The sequence below is a fragment of the Stegodyphus dumicola genome, chromosome X2, assembly GCF_044657685.1.
Source record: "Stegodyphus dumicola isolate Sdum_Otavi_A_Nest chromosome X2, ASM4465768v1".
Classification (NCBI taxonomy): Eukaryota; Metazoa; Arthropoda; class Arachnida; order Araneae; family Eresidae; genus Stegodyphus; species Stegodyphus dumicola.
The window spans coordinates 28,943,563-28,969,002 of record NC_140781.1 but is presented as its reverse complement, the minus strand read 5'-3'; the positions used below and the strand labels follow the sequence as shown (position 1 = coordinate 28,969,002).

At 34.2% G+C, this 25,440-nt stretch overlaps 1 protein-coding gene across 3 annotated transcripts in view; it reads right to left on the bottom strand.

Moving 5' to 3' along the window:
• Window positions 1-25,440, bottom strand: part of LOC118202604 (phospholipase ABHD3-like) — a 178,091-nt gene that overhangs the window by 128,348 nt on the left and 24,303 nt on the right. For all 3 annotated transcript variants that reach the window (XR_015038854.1, XM_085808892.1, XM_085808893.1), the window contains one exon: window positions 6,434-6,600. Coding sequence is in view for 2 of the 3 variants with exons in the window: in XM_085808892.1 (XP_085665018.1) it covers window positions 6,434-6,600 (167 nt within the window). In the remaining variant the exon portion in view is untranslated. The remainder of the gene's footprint in view (window positions 1-6,433; window positions 6,601-25,440) is intronic.

Genomic DNA, 25,440 nt, shown 5'->3' with positions numbered 1-25,440 from the left:
AAAGAATGCTGTCGCATAGGGGCCCGAAAGATTAAGGAGGCCTTGAATGTGCTGCTGAACTATATTTACGTGTTTAAACTTAAAAGACGATGTATTTTTAAATAAATACTATATATATATATAATAGAATCCGTCTTCTTTTAAATTTCCAGGGCCCCTATACATCATATGACACAGTTAGGAGGCTCTTGGAAGTAGACAAAAAAGCTGAATTCAGTTTTACCTACACCAAAACTTCAACTGGATACAAAGCAGGAGAGCTATATGCTTTTGTTTTTATTCCATTCTAGAGGAAAGCTTTTAAGTCATTAGTGATAACTGCAGACAGACTGCTCTTCGGGTTTATTGTGAGAACAAGTCCTTAATTTCTTGAGGCCAGCATGTGGCAAAGACGACAGAAATGAAGGACTCTTGAAGTCCACTAAAATTCCCAGAGCTCCCACTTTTAGGAAATTTTGAATTGTAGCCACATGTCAAAGTTTCCTGTAAATAAATAAAGAGCGAGTTGGCTGAGGGTAAGAATTACTACTTTTCTTGCACATTGTAGACTTTACACCAATTCTTGTCTTAAAGCTCGGTTATGCAATTCATTTATTGACATAAATTTTACGATAATGGTTTAATCTCAAATAAAAGTTAAAAAAAGGTTAAAATCATCTCTCTTCCTCTTTGCTTTCTATTCACGTTTCTCATTTCCTTCGCAGTTTTTCACTTTTTTCCTTTGCCAGATTGAAATAGTTTTCTGCCGTGAAACTCTGACGCACATTAATTTCAATACTAGTTTTCATGTACATAATTTTATGATAATGAAATCTTATTCAGATATTTAAGCAGTTGTTATTTTTAGATATTTTTTTTTTTTTTTTTACTTCAATATATGGTCCACATTATAAAGTTTATCTGCACAAATGTTGTGTACCTTAATTATTAATTTTTTTTTTTTTTGTTATTTTAGAAGCACTTTCATGTATTAATGCTTTCCTTCCCTACTCATGATTTCCTCAGTATCATACTGTAAGAAAACTTTTAAATTAAACAGTAAGAAGATTCAATATCGGAGTTTACCATGGAAGGCCGAAGACAAAAAATCTTATCTAAACTAGCAACCTAGTAATGTGGCCTCGAGAGGCAGAACATGCTGTCTTATAATCTAAAGAACTCATCTTAAATACATGCGAGTTAATTTGCATTCTGGCATGGAATTTCTACTGAAATCACTAAAGGCAAACTATCAGAAAATATTTCAGCTGCAGTGATAAACAGCGATGAAAGGTCAGACAATATTCAAACCGCTTTTAGAGATGTAAAAAATGAAAGATATCCATCCGATTCTGGCATTATCCATAAATTTTTACATAGGATAAGAAAGGATTTACTTTAAATTTTGGTCTTTGTAGACAAAAAGATACCGATTTCCCCCAAAATCAAGACAGCAGATAATTTTCTTCTGTTCATTATACAATGATTAATAACTCCGGTTTAGAGGACAGGTTTAGCTTCTTTTGCTTTGTTATTCACTTGAACTTAACAAAGACTATTATGAACCATGTTGGTTAATTTCAAATGAGCACAGACGTGGTTGACAGGAATACAGCACTGGCAAATATTACCCATAAGAAAAAAAGTACGAGGGGAATTTTCATCATATTGTAGCGAAAATTGCTCTTTTCGAATGAGCTCCTCATAGCTTAGCAGAGAAGACACAGGGCTCGAAACCCGAAGGTCCCGGGTTCGAAACCCATCAACGGCAAGATGCCTGATTATTGGTTTTTATGTAAATTTCCTTCTTGTTAATGTTCTCTTATTTATGTAAATTTCTTTCTTATTCTTCCAGACCATTCTGAGTCTGGAATGTTCCAGCATGTTCACTAGCTGTATATAAGTAGCTCTTCATTCAATTCGAGTTAATAAAAAGTCTTGACTTTAGACTTGAGTACTTGCCTGTTCATTTGTAGGATCCCCTCATCTATGCGACAGTTTGGTGGAGGCACCGAGTATTTCTCAGTTACTACGGCAGAGTTATGCCGAAGCCTGCGGATTCGAGGACGTTCTCCCAAGGTTGAACTCTTACAGAATCCGCGTAAAAGATCGAGAAAGATGGTTGATGAGAAGGAAACCGAGCAGAATCCTCCCTAGTTCCTCTTCGAGTAATGTCGCACCAATGCTGATCCTGACGTACCAACTACCCAGAAGCCTGTGTATATTCACCGAAGACAGCCAAGAAGATACTAATAGATGGCTCAAGGACTTTGATCGAATCGCCAACTATAACCACTGGGATGATCAAATGTGTCTGGCAAACGTCAATTTTTACCTTGGCAGAACCGTTCGACAGTGGTTCAATAATAATGAAGACACATTTACCAGTTGGACTGTTTTCAGGACTGCTCTTAAGAGCACTTTTTCCCGAGCAGCTGATGTAAAGCACCAAGCTGAACGAGTACTACTCACACATGCCCAGCAAATCGATGAGACGTCTGAAGCTTACATTCAAGATGTTCTCGCTCTCTGCCGAAAAGCGAACCCATCCATGTCTGAAGACGAGAAAGTGGCCCATATCATGAAAGGTATTGCTGAAGACTTGTACCAGGTCCTGTCGTCCCAGGACTATGACAGCGATGATGCCTTCGTGAAATGCTGCCATAATATAGAAAGCCTTCGATGAAGATGTATCGCCAGATCACAATTCCAGAGACTGCCTAATGTCTCCGCGCTGTCGGCCGATGCAGACGCTGGTGGACTAAGGTCTATAGCGCACGCCACCATCAGGGAAGAGCTTCAAAAGGTCCTGCTGCAAGTTCAGGGCTACATGGAATTAGAACCAGTAGCACCGAATGACATAGCATCTGTAGTCCAGGAAGAAGTTATAAAGGCACTGGTACCACTCGCAGGATCAGGGAGAAGCAGAAACACTACCCAACGTTCACTTCCAGTTGGGTCGCAGCCAAGACGTGAAGCTAGCCAGAGAACTGCTCCACAACGTAGGACAGATCTGTGGAGACTCATGATATTGTGCCTCTCTGTTTTCATTGCGGATGCCCAGGACATGTTCTGAGGTACTGTAGATGCCAGATATTTGAAAATGCAAGAGCCGCAAAGACATCCAACCCTCGACGGGACAGGGATACTGAATTAACTCGCATGTATCCGCGATGCTCTATCAACCGCTGACAATCGCAGTCACCAGTACGCTGTTCTAGCCATTCCCCACGCCGAACCAATGAGGAAAACTAGCTCAAGCGATCTATACAGGAGGTAAGGCCGCAGATGGAGAAAATCCTCCGACGTACACCACAGCCAAGTTGAAAAAGAATTATTCTGTCATATCCGAACAGTTACGTCGACAGCTAAATGCTCCTATGTTTGCTGAGAATGGACCTGTATTGAAAACTGCCTGTGGTAAAACTGTAGCCGCCTCGGGACGCTGTGTAATAAAAGTTGATTTGAATGGGACTAAGAAGCCGTTTGAATTCTTTGTGCTTCCTGAATGTAGTCATCAAATGATACTTGGATGGAACTTTTTCCGTGCCACTGATGTTCTTATCGATTGTGGAAATCAAGAACTTACACTTGCAGAAATCCTTTCAGACAATGAATATTTAAATAAGTCAGAGCCCTCCTTGTTTGCCACAACCGATTATGTAATTGAAGCAAACACCGCAAGGCAAATATGTGCCCTGAATTCAGAACTACGGGAAGCAGATGGAGCTACGATTGTTGGAAATAGATTTCTGATGAGCGAAAAAGAACTATCGATACCAGCTTCAATTGTCACTATAGAGGATAGTTGTGGTAAATTATGGGTAACTAATTGTTCTCGATGACCCCAACTAATACCGAAAGGGACGAATGTAGGCTGTTTAACAACCATAAAAAACGACGCTATTTGCTCCCTAAGTGGTCAGGGTCCAGAAGGTTCCAAGCAACATAGGTCCAGGAAAAGGTTATCTCAAGAAAACTTAAAAGAAATTTTCGATACTGATTTGACCAATGCTGAGAAAGACGAGCTATTGAGTCTACTAGATGAATTTAGTGACATTTTTTACTTTAACAGTACTGCGAAAAAATCCTGATGCAATATTGTGAAGCACAAGGTTGATACAGGTGACAGTGCACCAATCAAAAAAAAAAAAAAAAAAAAAACCATACTGTGTGTCAGCCACTGAGAGGCGTGATTGCAGACAAAGTGCAACAAATGCTGAAAGAAGATGTGATACAACCATTAGAGCGTCCATGGTCATCTCCAGTTGTGCTTGTGAAGAAGAAAAACGGTGAATGGCGTTTTTGTGTCGATTACAGAAAATTGAACAAGGTAACTAAAAAGGACATCTGTCCGTTACCTCACATCGATGATGCTTTGGACTGCCTGGCTGGAGAAAATATTATATATGTATGCATCTTTAAGTCATTGTGATATGATGCTTTCACAACCAAAATATCACCTGCGAAAGACGCAATAACAAGGTCTATGTGACATCTGCAAAGACGTAATAAAGACGTCTTTGCAACGGTTGCAAAACAGTGGAGTTTCACAGACATCTGCGCATCTTAAAGACGACATATTGCAACGTTTTTGCAACACGACTCGCGACCAGTTTGCAACATCGTTATGACGTTGCCATGCTACTTGGGTATGATCAAGATGTTTAAAAAATATCAGTTGTTCACTTCTACGCCTATCGAGCGTACTAAACCCAACTTAAAGGTCAACACGGTGGTTCTTGTCATCGAAGATGGATCTCCACCTTTAGCTTGGCCTATAGGACAGATCATCGATGTCCGTCCGGGCAAGGACGGCTTAGTTCGCGTAGCTACAGTCAAAACTAAAACTGTCTTCAAAAGACCAATTAATAAACTTTCACCTTTGCCTGTGTATCAGGACTAAACCTGATAGGGTGGGAGTATGTTCACTTCCACGCCTATCGAATTAATTTCCACCTTTTTGTTGCCCTACGTTGGCAACATGCTTTTCAGTTTTGTCGTTCGTAGAATACGGTCGCTAAAAGCGTAGCTGACTTGTAACGGTTGTAATTCCTATTTTATAGCTTATCTGTACTGTTGAATTATTACTAAATGTTTACGTATAATGCTACATTATTAAATGTATTCAGTTTGGTTTAAATAGACCGAGAGTGACTGAATTTATTAAGTATATTTACAGTCGAAACTACGCCATCCATTTCGGTGCCATTCTAACACAGGAGCATAAACAATCAGTTTATATTAGCTCGAAGAAAAATATAAAAAATGAAAATACTGGATGACAGATGCTACTGTTCAAAACAGATTTTTTTTTTTTTTCCAAGCAAGAAAGTTCTGTTAATTCTGGATAATGCTCCATGTCATCTTATTAAGTAAAGTTGACTAAATGATATCCTTAATCTTACTTTTTACTTGCTATTACAACAAGCAAATCACAACCTTTAGATCTTGTTAAGTCACTTAAACTTCAGTATCAATATCGCAGAATGACTACTCTAATAGCACTTGCAGATGCAGTAAAACACATAGATAAACTGATCAGGAATATTAATTTAGTTGATGTAGTGAAATACATAAAAGATTTATACTACTGATCAAAATATGATAATGAAATATTTTAATACAGTAATTTTAATTGCAGGTTGCCTGAAGAGAAAGATACAAATGAAGAATGCTTCACAAACCAGTTAAAACAATCAGTTCATAATTCAGGAAATAAAAAGGCAGTTACTACTTTAGAAAGGAACATGATTTACCAAAAGAGAAAAATCTAACAAGCAAATTTCATTGAAAAACATAAGTTTTAAAAAATTTGCCAAAAATTTATATGCCTTTCCCTAAATACACACACACATATTTTTTGTTTGTTTTTATAGATTTAAAATATTATTCATTTAACAATACTTGAGAAAATGAAGTTTAAATAATCACACTTTACTTTTCCTGTTATTCATTATGATTAAACTTTATTAACATAATATTAATTAGCCAATGTAGCAGTTAATAAACTAATATATTCCACATTTCTACTTCAGTTTCTACTTTTGTTAAAAGACCTCCAAGAGCTTTGAATAGGATTTATTTATTGTGTGCCATCAACAAATGTCCAAAAGGTAACATCAAAATTAAGTATAACAGCTAATATAATGTTCCACATAAATGTTTTAAAATAACTCCAATATTTTTATGGTCTGTTATTTTGATCCTTTTCATCTATAACTAAAACCCACCTGACATAAAATTCAAATAAATTTAGACGGGTAGGTCTTTTATCATTACATAGCACATATACCATATATTTCTTAGCATACATAAGCATTCGAAAAATGACATTTTTTCCCAGCAAAATGCACTTGCAAGCTGAAGAAAAGACTAGATTTGTACTTTTTTTACAAGATTTTGATCCTTATGCTACCAAATAAATGGGCAGTATCTGTACATAAAATCTTACCTTTTATAGGGTAAATCAGGTAGTCTGCCACGAGCCATGTTAGCAATAGCTGTTTGAGCATGACTTCCAAAACTCCAAATGGTTGGCCAATATCGGTATTGAAGTACAGGACATGAATCTAACAGAAAGGATTTGAAATTTCCATCTTGACAAACTAGTATGGGATGCTAATTGATAGGAATAATTATATGAGATTAGAAACAGACATCTACTCAAAACCATGTTCAGAACTACACTGGTGAAATAAATTAAGAAAATTTGCATATTTTATCAAATTGCATGAAAAGAACTGAACTGAAGGAAAAACCACCGCTTCTAAATAAAAATGCAAATCTTGTAAGGCAAATACGTCAGAGTGCACATGTGTGTAGCCAGAACCAGCAGAAAAACAGGCTTTATAAAGCACATGGAGGGTAAGACGAATTGCCGTCGCTAGCACACCTCGGCGAATTTCTTGGTGTTATCTTGCAGCAATCAGTTAAATTCACATCGGAACAGTAAAAATGAGTAACCACCAATGTTTTGATGATGGAATGAGGTGGCGAATTGTGGGAAGGCTAGAGGCAGGCCAATTGCAAATTCAGACATGTAGAGAGTTCAATTTAATGCCCAGCATCATGTGCAACCTATGGAAACAGTTCCAGGATATTGGATCCATCAAGAGAAAGCCTGGGCAAGGTTGTCCAAGAGCCACGACGGCTAGAGAAAATTGTTATTTGTCCATTTTAGCGAGGCGTAACAAAGAGGCTACAGCTTCTCAGCTCTCTCAGGACCTGTATGCAGCCACAGGAACCCATGTAACAAGGGTGACTGTTTCCAAAAGACTGAATGAGAGAGGGTTGCTTGCCAGAAGATCGGCTGTTTGCGTCCCACTCACGTCTATGGACAGGAGAGTCAGATTAGCATGGTGCAGGCAGCATAGTGATTGGAGTACAGAGCAATGGGCAACCGTTCTGTTCATCGACGAGTCCCGTTTTCGCCTAAACACCGATTCTTGCCCTACTTTCATATGGAGAGAGCCAGGGACCCGCTACCTACCCTCCAATGACCGTGAAATCAACAATTATGGCAGTGATGGTGTAATGGTCTGGGCAGGCATCATGTTGGATGGCCGCACATCTCTCCACATCTTTGACAGAGGCTCTGTGACTGGTGTGAGGTATAGGGATGAGGTCTTGGAGCCCTATGTGCACCTTTTCCGGGATGCAGTGGGCCCAGAGTTCATCTTACAGGACAATAACGCAAGGCCACATAGAGCTTTTTTGGTCGACAAATTTCTCGAGAGTGAGGATATTCGCCAGATGGATTGGCCAGCCAGGTTTCCAGACATCAATCCTATGGAGCATGTTTGGGACGCTCTGGGGAGGGCAATTGCAACTCGCAACCCCTCTCCGAGAACCATCCAGGAACTGAAAACAGCGTTGCTGAATGAGTGGGACCAATTGCCACAGGCACTGATAAACTGCCTTATTTCCAGTATGACATCCCACTGCAAGGCCTGTGTGGCTGTAAGAGGGGACCACACCCCCTATTAACCCATTTCTTTTGTGTCTTCTGCAACCCCTGCTTCAGAGTCCCAAGAGTGTTACACACGAACATGTGTGTCTATTATAACTGTTGAATGTTTATTTTGTTTGTATTATATCAATCTATGTTCACATTAAGTTTTATTAAAATCTGTCCAGTAGTTCTGGGTATCGTACATCAAATATGAAAATTCTCTTAATTTATTTCACCAGTGTAGTTCAAAATAAGCATCTATTTAAATACAATCTCCATACTGTTATAAAATAATGGTAACAGATTTTTCACTCTCTTATAACACAAGAGAAAAAATGTGGGCATACAGTAAAATAGAAAGTGAGAACAAACTAGAAATAAAATTGATATTAATAAACAGCACAGCAAAATTGTATGATAAGTTTCAGAGTTGGTAATACATACATGAGCAATGAAGTTTACAATTCTGGCATCCAGTAGCTGTGCTCAATGCCTGATCCATAATATTTCCACTTACCAACTGTTTAATTGCACTTATAAAAGTTAAAGACTTTACTTATGCAGTTATAATTTTATCTTCAATTAAATCACACATGGAAATAAAATGCATCTGCAGTTAAAACTGTTAAGTTTTAAGTAACTAAATACAGTTAGCATTTTTAACCTATTAAACAAATTTACTACAGAAAAAGTTGGAATGTAACATGATGAAAATTAGTAGCACTAAATGCTGATGGTGACTCCCTAACCAAGATGTTAGCATATGGGAATTGCTGCTAACTTAGTGAGAAAACACTAGTTTCTTTCTGGCAGTGCATATGGCTAATTTTTCTGCAATAAGTGACAGGGTTATAACATTATTTTGGTGCAGCATGAATATATGTATTTACTAGATTGTTATGGTAGACTTTACTGTTGTATGGCACAGTATTTGCAAGAAGACTAATACTGTTACACTGCTAATATTCTGAGACACAAAATATATTGTTACAATTACAATGTAAAAAGTAAAGTACAAATGTGGCACAGTGTTTTGAAATACAAGTCCTTATACAAGTGTTTACATAAATATAATAGTTCCACAAATACTGATGCTAAGACAAACAGCAACACAGAGAAATATGAGAATAAACATGAACACAAAGCAAACAATGAGCTGATTAATATCAAAACATACATTAATAATATAACTGCAGGATATATTGTTACCAATTTTCTGTATATGTAAATAATTTTAAAGAAACTGCCATAGCTTTTTCATAATGTAACATGAAGTGCTTGGAAAAAATAAGGTTACAGGGGCAAGTCAATTTAACCTGCAAGCACATGCGTTGGGTATCTCATACCCGAGGTATATTCTTTGTTCCTTATCTCCAAAACTCTTTTCTGGAAATGGGTGAAACCTTTGGTAGTTGAATTCGTGGTCACATTCTTGAAGCTGTAAAGTCCATGGACTGATTCTTGGAATACTTCTCTCAGAATACTACCGTTGGAGTATGTGGCACCTGCACGCCTTCTCGCTTCCCTCAAATTTAGTCAGCATGGCCTGGCATCTAAGTTATGATAAAGAAATGTAAAAGCTGAGAAATATGTTAGAAAGCATTTGAACAGATGATGAATTGTTCAGCGAAGAGGAAGAAGATTTAATTGATGAAGAATACAACAGTGGTCATAATTCATCAACAGACAATGATATAAACACTAAATTAGATAGTGAATTAAAAAAAGAATAAAATGATGAAAATTATGTTGGTAAAAATGGCTCGATATGGAAGGAAACCAAATTTCAAATGAATGTTAGGAATAGCTCTGAAAATGTCATCTTCAAAATTCCAGGAAATGCAGGTTACTCAAACAATGCATCAACACTGTTGGATTCCTGGTCTTTGCTTAAAGGCAAAGACATGATAGAAATGACAGTTCAATGTACAATGAGTCTGTTCAGGAGCGATTTGTATGTGAGCACGATGTAAAGAAAATGAATAAATATGAAATCAAAGCACTTTTGAGACTTATGTGCATATGTGGTGTTTAAAAATCCTGTCGATGTAAAAGCTCTGTGGGCAACAGATGCAAATGAAATGGATATATTCCACACAAAAAAATGTCCTGCAAGAGATTCCTTTTCCTACTAAGATGCCTTCGGTTTAATTATAACCGAGATTGTCCGAATAGAAGAGGTGTAGATATAGTGGCTCCCATAACACAGTTTTTTAAAAAATTCGTTGAGAATTGTCAGAAAGTCTATAGGTACTAACTGTAGATCAGGGTTTCCTCAACTTTTTTCAGTCACGACCCCTTTTAATCACTAAGATTTTTTTCACGAGCCCCTAGACCCCATTATATTTATGAAAATTTTGTGGGACCTCACGAGCATCGTGCGAATTCGACACACGCCTGTGTGAAACTTTTGATTTTTTACCTTGTACTGTAATATACTAGTGCAGTTTTAGGTCACTAACTTTAATTTCTAATTTTAAGACATAGAACAATGTGAAAATTTTAAATAAGTAACAGACAAATTGACAGCGTTACGTGCAAAGCAAGTAAAATGAATATTTCTATTATAAAAAGAATGCATCGAAATGTTTTCCTTTTTTCTTTGTCTGTATTGTCTTATCTTTATCTATTTTCAGATACATTGTGTAAAAATATTTGGTAATTGTAAAACTATTATAATAAGTTAAAGAAATATCAAAACTGCTAAATTTTTTGTCGACCCCCTGCTGCAAGTCCTGCAACCCCCACGAGAGGTCGTGAACGCTGTTTTAAGAAACGGGGTTTAAGAAATGCTGCTATAGGTGAATATGTAACAACTGAAGAAAAATTAAAACCATTCAGGGGACGATGTACACTGCACAAAAATAAAAATGGGACAGTCCTGTATCTCCCGTTTTACTGGCCGATTGACGAAATTCAACTTGTGTTTTTCAAGTCTTGAAAGAGCAACTTAGGATATGTATTAGATTTATATTTAGCATTGTTTTAATATAGGTATTTTGACACAAAATCGGACCTTTTTCTGAAATGACATGCCAATTTTTTTCATATTTCGATTCTACGACTCCAATTATACCAAACTGCCAAGTCTAGTAAAAATCGCACAAGTAGTTTTTAAAAAATTAGCTCTCAAAATTTTAGCTCCTCAATGTTAACTGAATTTGATATATATTTATTAATATCTCTTTTTTTATTAAACTTACTTGATTCCTTCTTCCAAAATTCAAAATTTAAGTTTAATCCAAATATAATTCACACATTTTTTTTATGATTTATTTTTTAAATTTGTATTTTTAAACATTTCTTATAAATTTTCCGAAAACATTTTTGTATCATAATGTATAAAATTTTTAACATCATCTTAAAGTAGATGTATTTCTAGGCACCCCTGCAGAAAAGATTTTTAGTCAAAATTTTCTAAGATATACGTGAATTTAAATATTGGTGCGTTTTAAAATTTGGCATCTTTTTTTGAGTGATAATAACGCCAAATATAGTTTATGGATTTCATTAAAATTATTTGAAACTATGAACAATAACTTTATTTCTGCTTGTGTACAATGAAACAAAAAGGAAAGGAAAATAGGTTACCATAAATTAAGAAGTTGACCATGTAAATTATTCTTGGCGCAAACTTGGAAAAAAAAAAAAAAAAAAGCGCTAAGGTAAACTTGAATTTATCCATAAATTTCGCACCAAATTTTACAAAATTTAATATTTAGGCATAATTTGAGTCGCAGAATCGAAATATGGAAAAACAATGGCATGCCATTTTAGAAAAAGTCCGGTTTTATGTCAAAATATCTACATTAGAACAATGCTACACATAAATCTAATATGTATCCTAAGTCGCGCTTTCGAGACATGAAAAACGCAATTTGAATTTCGTCAATCAGTAGAACGGGAGCTATAGAACTGTCTCCCTCCCGCCTCCTCTTCCTTTTTTTTTTTTTTTTTGTGCAGTGTACATTTAGGCAAATACATGCTTAAAAAACATGCCAAATATGGCATAAAAATATTTGCATTGGTTGATTCCAGAGTAGTTTATGTATGAAAAATGGAAATATATGCCAGCCAAAAGCCCAAAGGGGCCGTTTCAGTTTGATAACAATGCAAGCACCGCTGTAAAGCGTTTGATGGAGCCATTGTACAATTCTGGACGGAATTTGACTGTAGATAATTGGTATATATGATACCAACTCTCTCAGGAGGAAGAAAATAACTATAGTCAGATTTGTGAGAAAGAATAAGATAGAAATTCCGCCGGATTTTCCAACGAAGAAACGGAAACCATACTCTTTAATTTCGGTTTCCAAAATGAAACAAAGATTGTTTCTTATGCACGAGGAAAAACACAAGTGTTATCCTTTTATCAACTATGCACAATGCTAATAAAATTAACGAATCCACTGGAAGAAAGTGGAGGATTCACCGGAGATTATTTCTTTTTATAATCTAACCAAAGCAGTAGTGGATGTTGTCAATGAAATGGCAGCAGCATATTCTACAGCTAGAGTATCGAAATGGTGGCCTATGGTGATTTTTTCTCGATTTTAAATGTTACAGCAATTAATGCATGAACAACCACACTTTCTACAAAAGAGCCACCAATCCGATTTAGAAACTGGCATTATTACCAAAGGGCTGAAATTAGTATTAGTAAATTAATTAGTAAATTAATCCACATTTATACTGATGTTTGTATAATTAATGCAATTTTGAATATGTTAATTGCTTTCAGGTATGACATACCCAGCACGCCTTCTCGGGATCGAAATTCTGGCGCACGTGCTCGCAGGTCAACATTGAAGTAAATGGGTATTTTGCTAAATTGGCACAATAAAAATCTCTCTGAAGCTATTCTTCTGTGAATCTAGACTTTCAGAATCGATACTTGAGAAAAGGTGGCTTCAGCGGTCAGAATTTAAATAGAAACGCTATGACTGATACGTTATGTGTGTGTGCATGCTTTTTTTTATTTGAAATGGCTGGACACCTTAAATTCCATACAGGGTTGAGCAATTACCTCTTTGCCTCAGGTAAAAATATATATATATATGCGCACGGTTCTGGCTGGTAGATCCTGCCTCACATTCTATTTCCCACAATTTAATGATTTTATCAGTCTTACCAAATGACAAACTTTGCTTTTGATAAGAAAATTTGCCCAAGCTGTCTAGCTGGTTGAGGATGATCTTTTGATGGGAAACTGCTGCATGTCAATATAGCCACTTGCAGAGTAATCTTCTCCACACTGGCACGTAGTTCAAATACATAAGTATTAGAAAAGTGCAATTTATATGTAGACTTACCAGACATCACACTTCACCCAGAACTGCCTATGCTTGATGGTGTGTCCTTGAGTCTCAGCTAGTTTGACATTTTATCCTGGTTATTTGGTAAAATTTTATTAAAGTGCCAAATATACAAGTAGTAAATACTCTGGTAAATGGTGATTTAGCAACTAAAATACCTCCTCTATTACACTCACTGTAGTCAATCTAAATACTTCGCATCTAGATCTAAGTACTTTTAATGTTATCCAATTGTTTTCCCCAAAAATTCCTAGCATGTGGCCTAATTAATTTAGATGTCTATCTTTTCACTCAGATTCTTTTCCACAGAATTTATGACAGCATATAGATCCAGATATTTTTATTTCATTTTTAAGACAATTTGAGAAATGGCAACACTAAAACTTACACTGGCTACATCCAATTTGCCCATTCCTATCTCAGTTGAGTTCAAACTGCAAGAAGGCACTTCATATTATTTTTTACCGTACATTAAATTAATCTTCAAAATACCAGAAAAGACACCAGGATTATCTATTTTTGAAAATGTTTATGATCATAGACAAAATGGAATGTGAACTGCATTTCAAAATTTTCAAGAGTTCAGGGCTAAGCATTTGGACACCCTAAATCATTTGAAATACGAGAGACACAAGGCATGCATAGTAACAGCAACAGGAACTTTCTAAAATATACTGTCATATTTTAAAATAATAAAAAAACTGATTTAAGTGACAAAGAACTTTAATAGCCCTTAAAGAAGCAACTTTCTCATTAAGTGACAAAGAACTTTAATAGCCCTTAAAGAAGCAACTTTCTCATTTCAGGGTGGTATTCACAATCTCCACCTTAACTCAACCAATTCTTGATCTAAACTGATACTGAAGTTCTTTGAAATAAAGTTTAGAATAAACAGAACAAAATATGAAGCTGTGTTGTTAATGTGGCTGAGCCACTGTTGTTTCAGCAGCTTTGCAAAGATTTAAATAAAATTGTAGATACTTCCAAAAGGAAAGCAAACTATTTAACGGCATAAAGAAGGAAAAATTGGATTTTATGTAGCTAGTAGTAATACAAATTTTGGGGTATTAAATGTAAAGAAAACATTTACAGTAGACTCAAGAAGAAACTAGGAAAAAATACTGTTAGCATTGGTTGCAGTGCTCACATTCTACACAACTGCAGTTGTCTTCTACCTATTAAGAGCCCACTAGCGGCCGAGCGATAAAGTCGCTGAACACTGGTAGTTCGGTCCGAGGTTCAAATCCCGCGAACGGGCTGGCTGCATGGGCGTTTTCGTGGTTTTCCCCATGTGTAACGTGTATACGAGCCAGTTCCCTTAGAAAGTCCTCTACGAAGGCATCCCTCCCTTTAGGCAGATAGCCCTTGAGGCTTTGCCATAATTACACACACACTTCTACCTATTAAAATATAAATTTTTGTGATCAAAATTTTAAAATATTTCCACATTTATAGGATTTGAGTCACTCAATTAAAAGAGTTGTCCATCTGTAGATGCAGAGCATTAAAATATTCTTTAACATGGCACTATCCATTTTCTTTCACTACTTCCAGTTACTGACAGACTACTTGAAATTTAGAAAGGAGTCTTATTTTATTTTACATGTATACTATCCAGTGATGATAAAAAAGGTTTTTGAAAATAATTTTCGTTAAATTTATTTGTGGTTGTGTAAAAGCAACACAAATTGTTTAACAAAGCTATCTTGACGACAGAAAGTACAAAAGTGATCGCAACTGACATTGTCAGTGCACTTTGAAAATTAAAAACAAACCTTGAGGAAAAGCAAACATAATAAATTTATGCTTCATTCAGAAGAAAAAAGAAAGAAAGAAAAGAATGGAAATATTAATATCAATGTAATCCCACAAGAGTTTCGAGCATTTTATGACAGATGTCTTTCTTACATTAAAGTATTGGAAAATTTCTGAAGAGCAGTCTTTTACTTGTGTTAACCACAAATTAACAATGGTCAGAAACTGAAGATTGAGGAGGGAAAAAAAATAAATGGAGCAGCTGTACATAATACAATAAACTTGAATTAATGTTTTGATGAAGTAGTGACTGCAAAAACTTTTTGGTCAACTAAACTATGAAATTTGGAAAAATAAAAGTTTGGGAGGGGGGAGTGCACAACTTTTCAGTCATTTCAAACTAAAAAAAAACATAACATTTTCCAGCGTTGTTCAAATTATAGAATGCAATTTCAGCACGTCAGGCATATCTGCACCAGTCAAAGGAATATTCTCAATAATAAATATTGTATGGTCTGAGGAAAAAAGGTAGAATGCCGGAATCAACTGGAAATGTTTTAGTATGCAGCAAAATAAACAGTGAACTAAACTGCAGTGAATTTTTTGATGCCATTAAAAAATAACAAGGAATTTTCAAAGAAAGTTTGCACTAGTGATAAACTGCATATTATTAATAACTTCTTTATAATACACTTTGCTCACATGCATTATTACAAATTGCTTTTAACTCATTGTTTTCTATTAACAGTTTCTTTATTTAACATTTTCAATCATAGGTATGTATGGTAATGGGTAAACCTACTTTTAAGAAACATGAAACTAAATAAAAGATTTTTTCTTCTTGACATTAATTCTCAAGTCAGTAGCATATTGTTTAACAAAGATTAAGCTCACAATGCCAATTTTCAAACGTCAAACGCATCCATGGACTTTACTGAACAGAACTTCTGTTACATAAATGGAAAGCATATTTCATTGTCATGCATTTTATTTCTACACTGAATCACATAACAGAACATAATACCCGAAAACAAAACATAATAGGAAAGTACTAGACATTTTTACCACTACTGCCATTCCAAATGGAAAATTTAACAGCTGCAATTACAGTATACATAAATTATTGAAATAAAATTACCCCCTGATGCTTTCCCTTAATTTTTATTTCATTTATTAAATTCGAAAGTTAAATCAAATTTATCATTATTACTTATTTTACTTTACACCTTCTTATAAAAAGTAAACTGATTAAGGCTTCTTAAGCTAAATAATTCTTAAATTTATTGAATTTTGTCTAAAGTTTTCATAAATATACCTATGTTATTGTCAGAAGAGACAAAAACTAGATAAATATAAATTTTCTTAACTTTTCTAACAAAGAATACCTTACTTCAATGTGTTTACTTCTATTAAAAATTTCATTCTTAACCCATTTAATTGCACTTTAATTATCAATAATTTAATTAGTTAATTAGGAACCTGAACCTCTCGAATATGCGCTGAGTATGTTATCATTACAACATGAAGGCATGCTGGAAGGAGGGGAAAAATACATTACAGTTCTTTTTACATTTTTAACATGTCTATTTTCAAGACTAACAGCAAGAATTATATCTGGGGGAGTTTTGTTGACAGATATAAGAGATTAACACCAGCTTCTTTTAACTCTTCCTTTTTTATTAGATGTTGTTGATTCCAGTCCTAACTGTAATACCTGTTTCTTTATATTCAGTCATTCTATATATTTCAAGAGCATCTAGTAAATATCTTGGCTGGTTTAGTCTTAATTTTTTTGTCATTTCTTTCCACTTCCTTTCCCAAAAAATTACTTTGATGTTCCACTTTTTTCTCAAGCTAATATCGTGCTCCTTCTAAAAATTTCATTTGTTTTCTTGTCTTTTCCAATCAAAATAATATCATCAACAAATATTGTAAATCACTGAGGAATCGTTTGTTTTTTTAAACATACATCTATCACATTTGACTTGAAAGAAACATTTTCTATTCAGAGATTTTGTGAAGCGTCCACAGAGTCTTTAGCAATTTTAGTAATTTATTTCCATAATCAAAGCCTTCTGGAAATTTCATGAAAACAACTTCTTTTATGTCTCTATACAGAAAATCCCTATTTATATCAAGTAGTTTCATTTCAAGCTGATTCTGAGCCATCACAGCAAACAATATTTCCAGTACTGCATTGTTTAAACAGGACAGTGTATTTCTTTAAAGGCCAACTTTTCTTCTTTTTGATGAAACCCTCTTGCAACAAGTCTAGCTTTGAAATAACCATCTCCTTTGATATTAAAAATCCATTTTCTTCTTGTATTTCATTAACAACTTTTTTAATTTTATTTTGAATTAAGGATTTTTTTCCTCCTTCAATAGCTTCTAACCATCTTTACTTCATATTGCTTTCTGCAATGACAACATTACAAAGTCTTTATATTTGGCTGGTAATTTTCTGTGTCTAGCAGAATGGTCTTCAAAGTTTTTAATATTAATAATTGAATACCAAAGAGCATGGTAAAATTTATGTTGACTGTAAAGTCATTTGGTTATTTTGAGCAGATGTGAAAAATGCGTGATGCCCTCACTGGGACTTGAAGCTGGACCTCTTGAATAAGAGTCCAGTGTGCTACCATTACACCATGAAGGCACGTGGAAAGGTGGGAGAAATTACCTTATATGCTCCCCCGTTCAAAAGGCGACAGGGGATTAGGGAACCTAATCGCCAAATCCTGGTGGTGACGAATTGTTCTCCACCACCTTTTAGTTTGGGTGCCATTTTTAAGTCATTAGGGCTTTTTTTTTTTTTTTTTTTTTTTTTAAAAAAAGCAGGAGAAGTCAAAAATGTCCAATGCCCTCAACAAGACTCAAAACCGGACCTCTTGAATATATATCAAGTATGCTACTGTTACACCACAAAGGTATGCTGGAAGAAACCTCATATGACATTACACTTAGCATGATTACCAGCTAACTCCGCTGTGAAGTATTCGGTGTGCTGATGAGAAATTTAACAGAAATTTCTTTCCATATGCAAAAAGCAGATTTTGTAAATAATACTCATATGCCAAAGGATTACATTTATCACGGTTTGAATTGAAAATAACTGATTTATTATGGCCAGGACCGGTTCCAGAGCTGGTGTGACCACACCGGGTGGCAGAATTTTAGGAAGGCAACATTTTTAGAATTTAGAGAAGCACCAAGGGAAAAAATTAAGCAATAGCAAATCTTTAGAATTTAGGGAAGGCAATGGGATGCAAAATTTAGGATTGGAAAAATTTTTATAATTTAGGGAGGCACTTGACAACAAAATTTCAGACCAACAAAGACTGTACCAGGCCACAAAATGTCTAATACCGGCCCTGAATAAGCCTCAAGTATATGTGAGAATTTATTTGGGACTCAGATGAGCCTTAAGCATGTGCAAAAAATAGTTGCAAGTATAATACATAAGTAAACTGACATAATTCAGGCTTAACTTCGTCAACATGCAATAAAAGCAAGACAAATTTAGTGGAAAAACATGTCTGATGAGAACAATAACCGCAAATTTGAAGGTTCTAAGAAATTGAAAACAAAAAGCGAAATTTTCCAATGAAAGGAATTTACAGAGGAATGTGGAGAAGTGGTAATAAATGAAGATGATTTAAGAGAAGTTTTTCATTGCGATGACAGTGCTTCAATCATCAGTCAATTAATGGATGGGGGTTATGGTTCTAAATAAAGGAAATATCAACTACTGATACTGAGAAAGTGACAGAGAGGTTGTTGTGAACAAAAAAATTTCAAATGATAATTAATTTAGTGGCAATTCTTGACACAGTTATTACACGACTTGAGCTTTGGAACTGAACAAGAAATTATATCCATAAAATAGAATTAAAGTATTAGCACAAATCAAACTTAATAAATATTGAGCATTTTTTTAAAATTTCCTTAAGGTCATAAATGCTTCATTATTTCAAAAATCACTATTCTGTATTTTTAATTTTATAATTTCTATCTGTAATCTTACTACATATAAACTGATGATCTAAGATTCAGAAAAATCCCAAATCCAGAATTGCCGAAGTCAAATTGTGACCGAATCTCAGGCTTTTTACTGTATATATTTTTCATTTCATGGATCTAACATTTTAACTGGTTTATTTGCCTGAGCATATGCAAGACTTCCCAAAAATAATAATTTAAGTCTTTGTTTATTCCACTGTTCTGCTGCTGTTATACTAACAGCTTAATAAATAAACTGCAGTTTAAATAGATTTTCCCCACATTTCTTTTTCTAACTTGTAATCTTTGAGCAAAAATCTCGCTTTTCTAGTAATGTCTAATTCTTTTTGCTTTTCCAACTGTGGTGAAAAAGAAAAATTATAATCCAAAATAACTTTTTACACCAACTTTTAAAATTTTCGCTAATAAATTCATATTCCATTAAATTCTACTTCTTCTGTGCAATATTTTATTGTAGTAAACATTTCCTGTTGACCTCATATCAAACATACCATTATAAATTGTGTACAATCATCAAGAAAATTTATAAAATATTTCTTCTTATCCCATGCTACTAGATCAACTAGTCCACACACATCAGCATGAATTATTTCTAAAACTATCAAAGCACTTGTTCTTTTAGAATTAAAAGGCAGTTTTGTTTGTCTAGCTTGCAAATATATTTCACAAACAGAATTATCCTTCATACAATGATAAAAAAACAGTACTTGCATATTAGTGCAACCAACACCTTGCACAGTATTGGGGTCTTTTACAAATGAAACATTAAAAGTTATTTATTTGGTAAAAGTTGGTGATTTTCATGACTTTTTTTTAAAAAAATCATTCTCAAATTACCGATAATTATTGTAAGTGGGCAAATATTATTAGCATATCAAAAGAAAAACATTTTAAAATACAGACTGTAATTAAAATAATGATTGTATGATACATTAAAAAAACTTAACACATTATTCACAAACTGCTTCTCTAATTTTTTAGTGCTATCCTTCTCCCAGTACACACAGTGATCTGTTTTTGTTTAGAAAATCAGAAAATTCCACAAACATGGTATTGCGCACCAGCTATCTCTCAAGCTCATCTCACCTTGTTTCCTTCAGCAATTTTGTGGCAAAATATTATATTCTGCAGAACTTTTACTGCAGTTTCTTCCATTGTTGGCAAATTTCACAAGCAATATTTTTAAACTGAGTTGAATGCAAAAAAATGTCACGATTTGTCGGTAAAAACCATTGGAACTTGAAATACAACAAAGAGCGCGAATACAAAAATGGTGGCATTACTTGACTGAGGAATTGGCATGAGCACAGTTGCCTGAATTTGGCACGATTTGAAAATTTGGCGATTTATACTAAGGTGATTGAGATAATAAGTACCCAAAAATCTCCATGCTGTTAGAGAGCAAAACAAATTCCTTCATATTTTTATAACCAACATGTCTTGGTCTTCTGTACCATAATATACAGATGCCTTCTCTTCATCTAAAGCACTTCCATTCTTAAATTTCTAGTGAACAATTATATTATGCAAGCCATTTTCTGTTATCTTTTCAAAATCTTTCTGCCTTCTTTTCTTTTAGTTCTACTTTACTATTAAAGAATTGAACTCAATCGTTATTTGCTAAATTATATTTGATACTACTGGCTAAATTGTAACTGGTATATAACTGATATTAAGTTCGTATGTAGCTCTGGAACATATAAGAAATCATTCAAAATGCATTTTTCAGTTCCTTTTTTCTTACTTATTTCATCGACTTCCTTATTGTCTTATTTATTTTGTCAAAGAAATTCGGGATGTAATATTTTTAGAATCTGTTAAAGAGTCTTCATTATTAACCATATGTGATGACAAACCTGAATCAACTAATAAACTGCACCGCTTGTATAATTATTATTGTCTTGATTCATACATAATAATGACACTTGAAGATTATGAGTACTAACTTGATTTTCATGTTTGAAAAAAAAAACTTCATCATGATTATTTTTTTAAAAATATTTTTCAAATTTGTTTAGTTAAAAAAAAAATCTTTTCACACAAATTAGCTAAATGGCCAGTTTTGTTACATCTGGCATGCTTCTTGTCGGATTTTTTTTTAAAATTATTATTATAAAAATGAGGAATGCAGTCAAAATTTTAAAAATTAAAACAGATTTTTTTCTCCGATAGCACTAAATGCAACTGAATTTGTTTTGATATCATTTACTTCAATTCTAATTTCTTTTGCAATTAATATAGCTGTTAAATTTATTAACATTTCATCAAAAATTGGTACTGATTCTCAAGCACTAATGAAATATTTATATTTATCTGGCAAAATTACCAAACTTTAGAATTTACCATTTTTTCATCAATTTAATTCTTTGAAAGAATTTAAACTACATACAGGTTTTCTGTTTAACCAATATAGGAAGCTACATCTATTTCTTCTAATATTTAATATTAAAAAAATCTTGTAAGATACATTATTGTAAATCAGAATGTCTTTCATATGCAGAACACAATTTATCAAACATATCTTTTGAACTAGTACAATTTAATATTTGCATCATTGAATCTTTATCTATAGAAGAGAGAGCTTTAGCTTCATTCTTAATCCACTCTAATTTGTTATGTTCATCTTTGATATTAAATAAATTTTCATTTCCTGTTTCTAAGTTATATAAATCAGATGACTTAAATAATATTATTTGAAATTTAAATACCTTGAATGAAGTAGCATCTTTTAAACTTTTCAATAAAACTTATTTCACTTTCACTTGCAACCAAGTTTTTTTCTCCAATTCCATTCTCTGCACAAATAACTACATCATAAGTTATCTTAACCACAAATTCATTACATTGTATAGACATTAGGTAAATTGGAAAAGCCGAAGAGAAGAAAAATGAGCAACCACCTTCGCCGGGAATCGAACCACGGACCTCTGGATATCGGCCCAGAGTTAAGAACCACTACACCACGAAGCCACGATAGGAAAGTCGGAGAAATACCTTATAACATGATAAACAAATTTTTACATAAATTGAAAGTATATTTCATTTTTATAAATTTTATTTCTACACCAAATCAGACAATGGAACACCAAAAAAATACTACATAGTGAGAAAGTACTACAGTGAAACCCTGTTATAACAAACATGGCTTACAACGAATGAAACTATTGGTCCCATACACTTAATGCTTTTATACCACTATAGGCAACCTTTCAGTGTACGATTCCCAGAAATTCTCCAAGTTTTAACAAAACAATTACTAGCATAAATCTTCTGCATTTAGGATCCATTCATAAAGGAAAACACCTTTATGTTAATTTCCTTTTATCTTCACTTTCCTGTGTTCTAATCAAAGACTATGCAAGACAGATCTAACTTTAGGAGAATAAGGATAGAGTAAGCATGCATATTTTAGAACACTATATGGTCTACATGACCAATGAACCAAAAAAATATGAATGCGTCTCCAATTCCTTTCGAACTATTTGATTGAGCTGTCAGACTAAACTTTCCTCAAAAACTGATGCTTTGATGAAAATTTTGAAATTTTTGCTATTCAGTGAAAGAGAAAGTAGTGAATGTTATGAGATTGAAGTTTCAAAGTTGGTTCTCTCAAAAAATGAAAATTTTCGATTACCACTATTATTGTTTTGTTTGAGAATAAATGTTCTTTCAATTCTATCTTCTGAACGGGGGTTTTGCATTCTTTAGCTCTTTTACAAGAGGTATACTTTACAAAGGTTACTGAATCTTTGTGTTGTATTTTGCTCTCACTAGACCTTGAATAAAACACTTAGGTGATAACATTATATCACTTTTAAATTATTTTCTTGAAGAGCAAATTCTCTCATATTCTTTTATTAAAGTCTCTGCACTCTATTCGTGTGTCAAAAATTCATCTGCATGACAAATGAAATGTCTAAAGAATCACATTTTCTAGTCCATCACATCGACGGGCATGTGCTAATACGCCGATTTCCAAATGAAACCCCAGCTCCCAGATGCACAGTTGGACGGAGACAAGCCGATGGCAATGGTATTATGGTGTGGGCAATGTTTTCATGCAGCACATTAGGACCCATGATCCCCATAGAACAATCCCTGACATATGCATGCTACGTAAACATCATTGCAGACCAGGTTCACCCACTCATGACAACAGTATCTGTGGCGGAGGATGGTGTTTACGAACAGGATAACGCACCACGTCATGAGGGTCAAATCATCAGGGAGTGGTTCGAGGAACATTTCAGTGACTTTCAAGTCATGCCCTAGCCTCCAAATTCACCTGACATTAATCCAATAGAGCATTTGTGGTCCCACATAAAAAACCAAATTCGTGCTGCCATGCTACCTCCTTGCAATGTGCGGGAATTGCAGGAACAATTGATTAGCACTTGGTACCAGATACCTCAGACTACCTATCAGAACCTTGTGGAGTCAATGCCATGTCGGATGCTGGTAGTTTTGAGGACTAAAGATAATCCTACATGTTATTAACAGGGTTGTCATAATGTAATGGCTCTTCAGTATATTTGTCATACAAAATACGTAAATATAAATCATAATTTACATTAGCATGCGAGATCTCGTCTTCTTGCTAACATACACTGTAACTACACTGCTGGCCATTAAAATTGCAACGCCATGAAGGAAAGGAAATAACAAAAAATAAATAAATAAATAAATAAAATTATTTATTGTATGTAAACAATATGGCATGAAGATAAAATGATTAAATTTGTAAGCAGTTTGCGGTTTACAGGAGTGCAAAATTAGCAGAAACAGCTGGCAGCCTTAACATCTAAAAAGGCCCTTATCTTGTTAGGCAAGGAGATAAGTTTGAAACAAAAAGAAGTGAAACAAAGGTCAATTTTCGCAAAAATAAACATTCCTTTTTGCATTTGGAAGTTATTGATTTACATCAGGAATAGAATTACCAGTTAATCGAGGAGATATGTTAATCTGTCGCACAATTTATCTTATTCTTGCTTAAAGTTTTAGGTTAAGGTTTCCTTAGGTTTTTCCTATCCTTTCTCATAAGTTTTAGGAAATCTTCTTAGTAAAACAATTCGAATATATTTAAAATTTACCATTACCGTACCTCCTCGCATATTCCCCCTATAGCTTGCGTTAGATTCAGAAAACTTAAAATCATTTGCTTAATTTCCTATTTCCTCAATTCGTTCAGGGAAGGTGTTCCACTAAGTTTTAAAATGGATTCGACCACGTAGTGATTGTTTGTATCTTACAAAGAAAGAGAAACCCTCGCAAACTACCTGTGAGGGTCCCTCCAACAATTCCCTGCTAACTGTTGAACTTCACGCCAGCTTAATGCAAGAACCAACAAATCACAGAGAAACAAACACGAACTGGCATTCGATCTATGATTTTGCTGAGTCATCTGTACATTCACCTTCTCTAATTATTTATGGATGATTTGAGGGCTAAACAGTAGCAGAAAGAACAATAAGAAAAGAACAGATTCAAGATAAAAAAAAAAAGAAGAAAGGAAGATATTAAATATTGTAATGTCAATATTACTATGTATGGTTATTAGAATATAGGCTTCTTTTAAACAAACAATATTGTGATAATTACTTTTAATTTATACATGATTTTTTTTTCATTAGTTATGTTTTTTTTTTCATTAGTTATGTTCTGTTTCTTTTACCAAATACCTCAGACTACCTATTAGTACCTTGTGGAGTCAATGCCATGCCGGGTGCTGGCAAGGTATATTTTATTTTGAGGGCTAAAGGTGGTCCTATTTGTTGTTAACATACTGGTCATAATATAATGGCCCTTCGGTTACAGTCAAAAGTCGTTAATCCGGACTCGTCGGGACTTCGGCGATTCCGGATTATCGATTTTTCCGGATTATAGATCATCAGTTTAAATCTCGTAAGATGGCATGCACAAATTCTAAAATTAAAAATATGAAACCGTATTTTAGGAAATAAAGAACGATTATGATCTAAAGGGTATCAAAATTTACAAAAAAAAGAAGCTTAATATTTATTTGTTTACTTTATTAAACATTTCTTTCAATGTAAGTTGTTTAAGTTACTTCGTTTTATGTGATAATACTTTCTCTTTAATTCTATAAACAGACATAATTTCTTGTTCAGTTACAAGGTTCCGCTGTTCAAGTGCCGTTAATTGCTGTGCCGAGAATACCGACTAACTTGTCAATCGAAATTTTTTCGTTTTCACTAACCTCTCTGTCACCTTCTTCATGTCTTTATCCATTTTTTGCAGCAATTCCACTTTTTGTTTGACGGACATCGAGACATACTTTCGTTTTGTAGATCCTTTGGGAGCTCCAGAATCGGAAATTGACATAATCGAAAGTTCAAGTTTACTTTTATAAAATTGCTCTTACAGTCTGCAAAAAATAATAAGCTGCATCCAATTCGA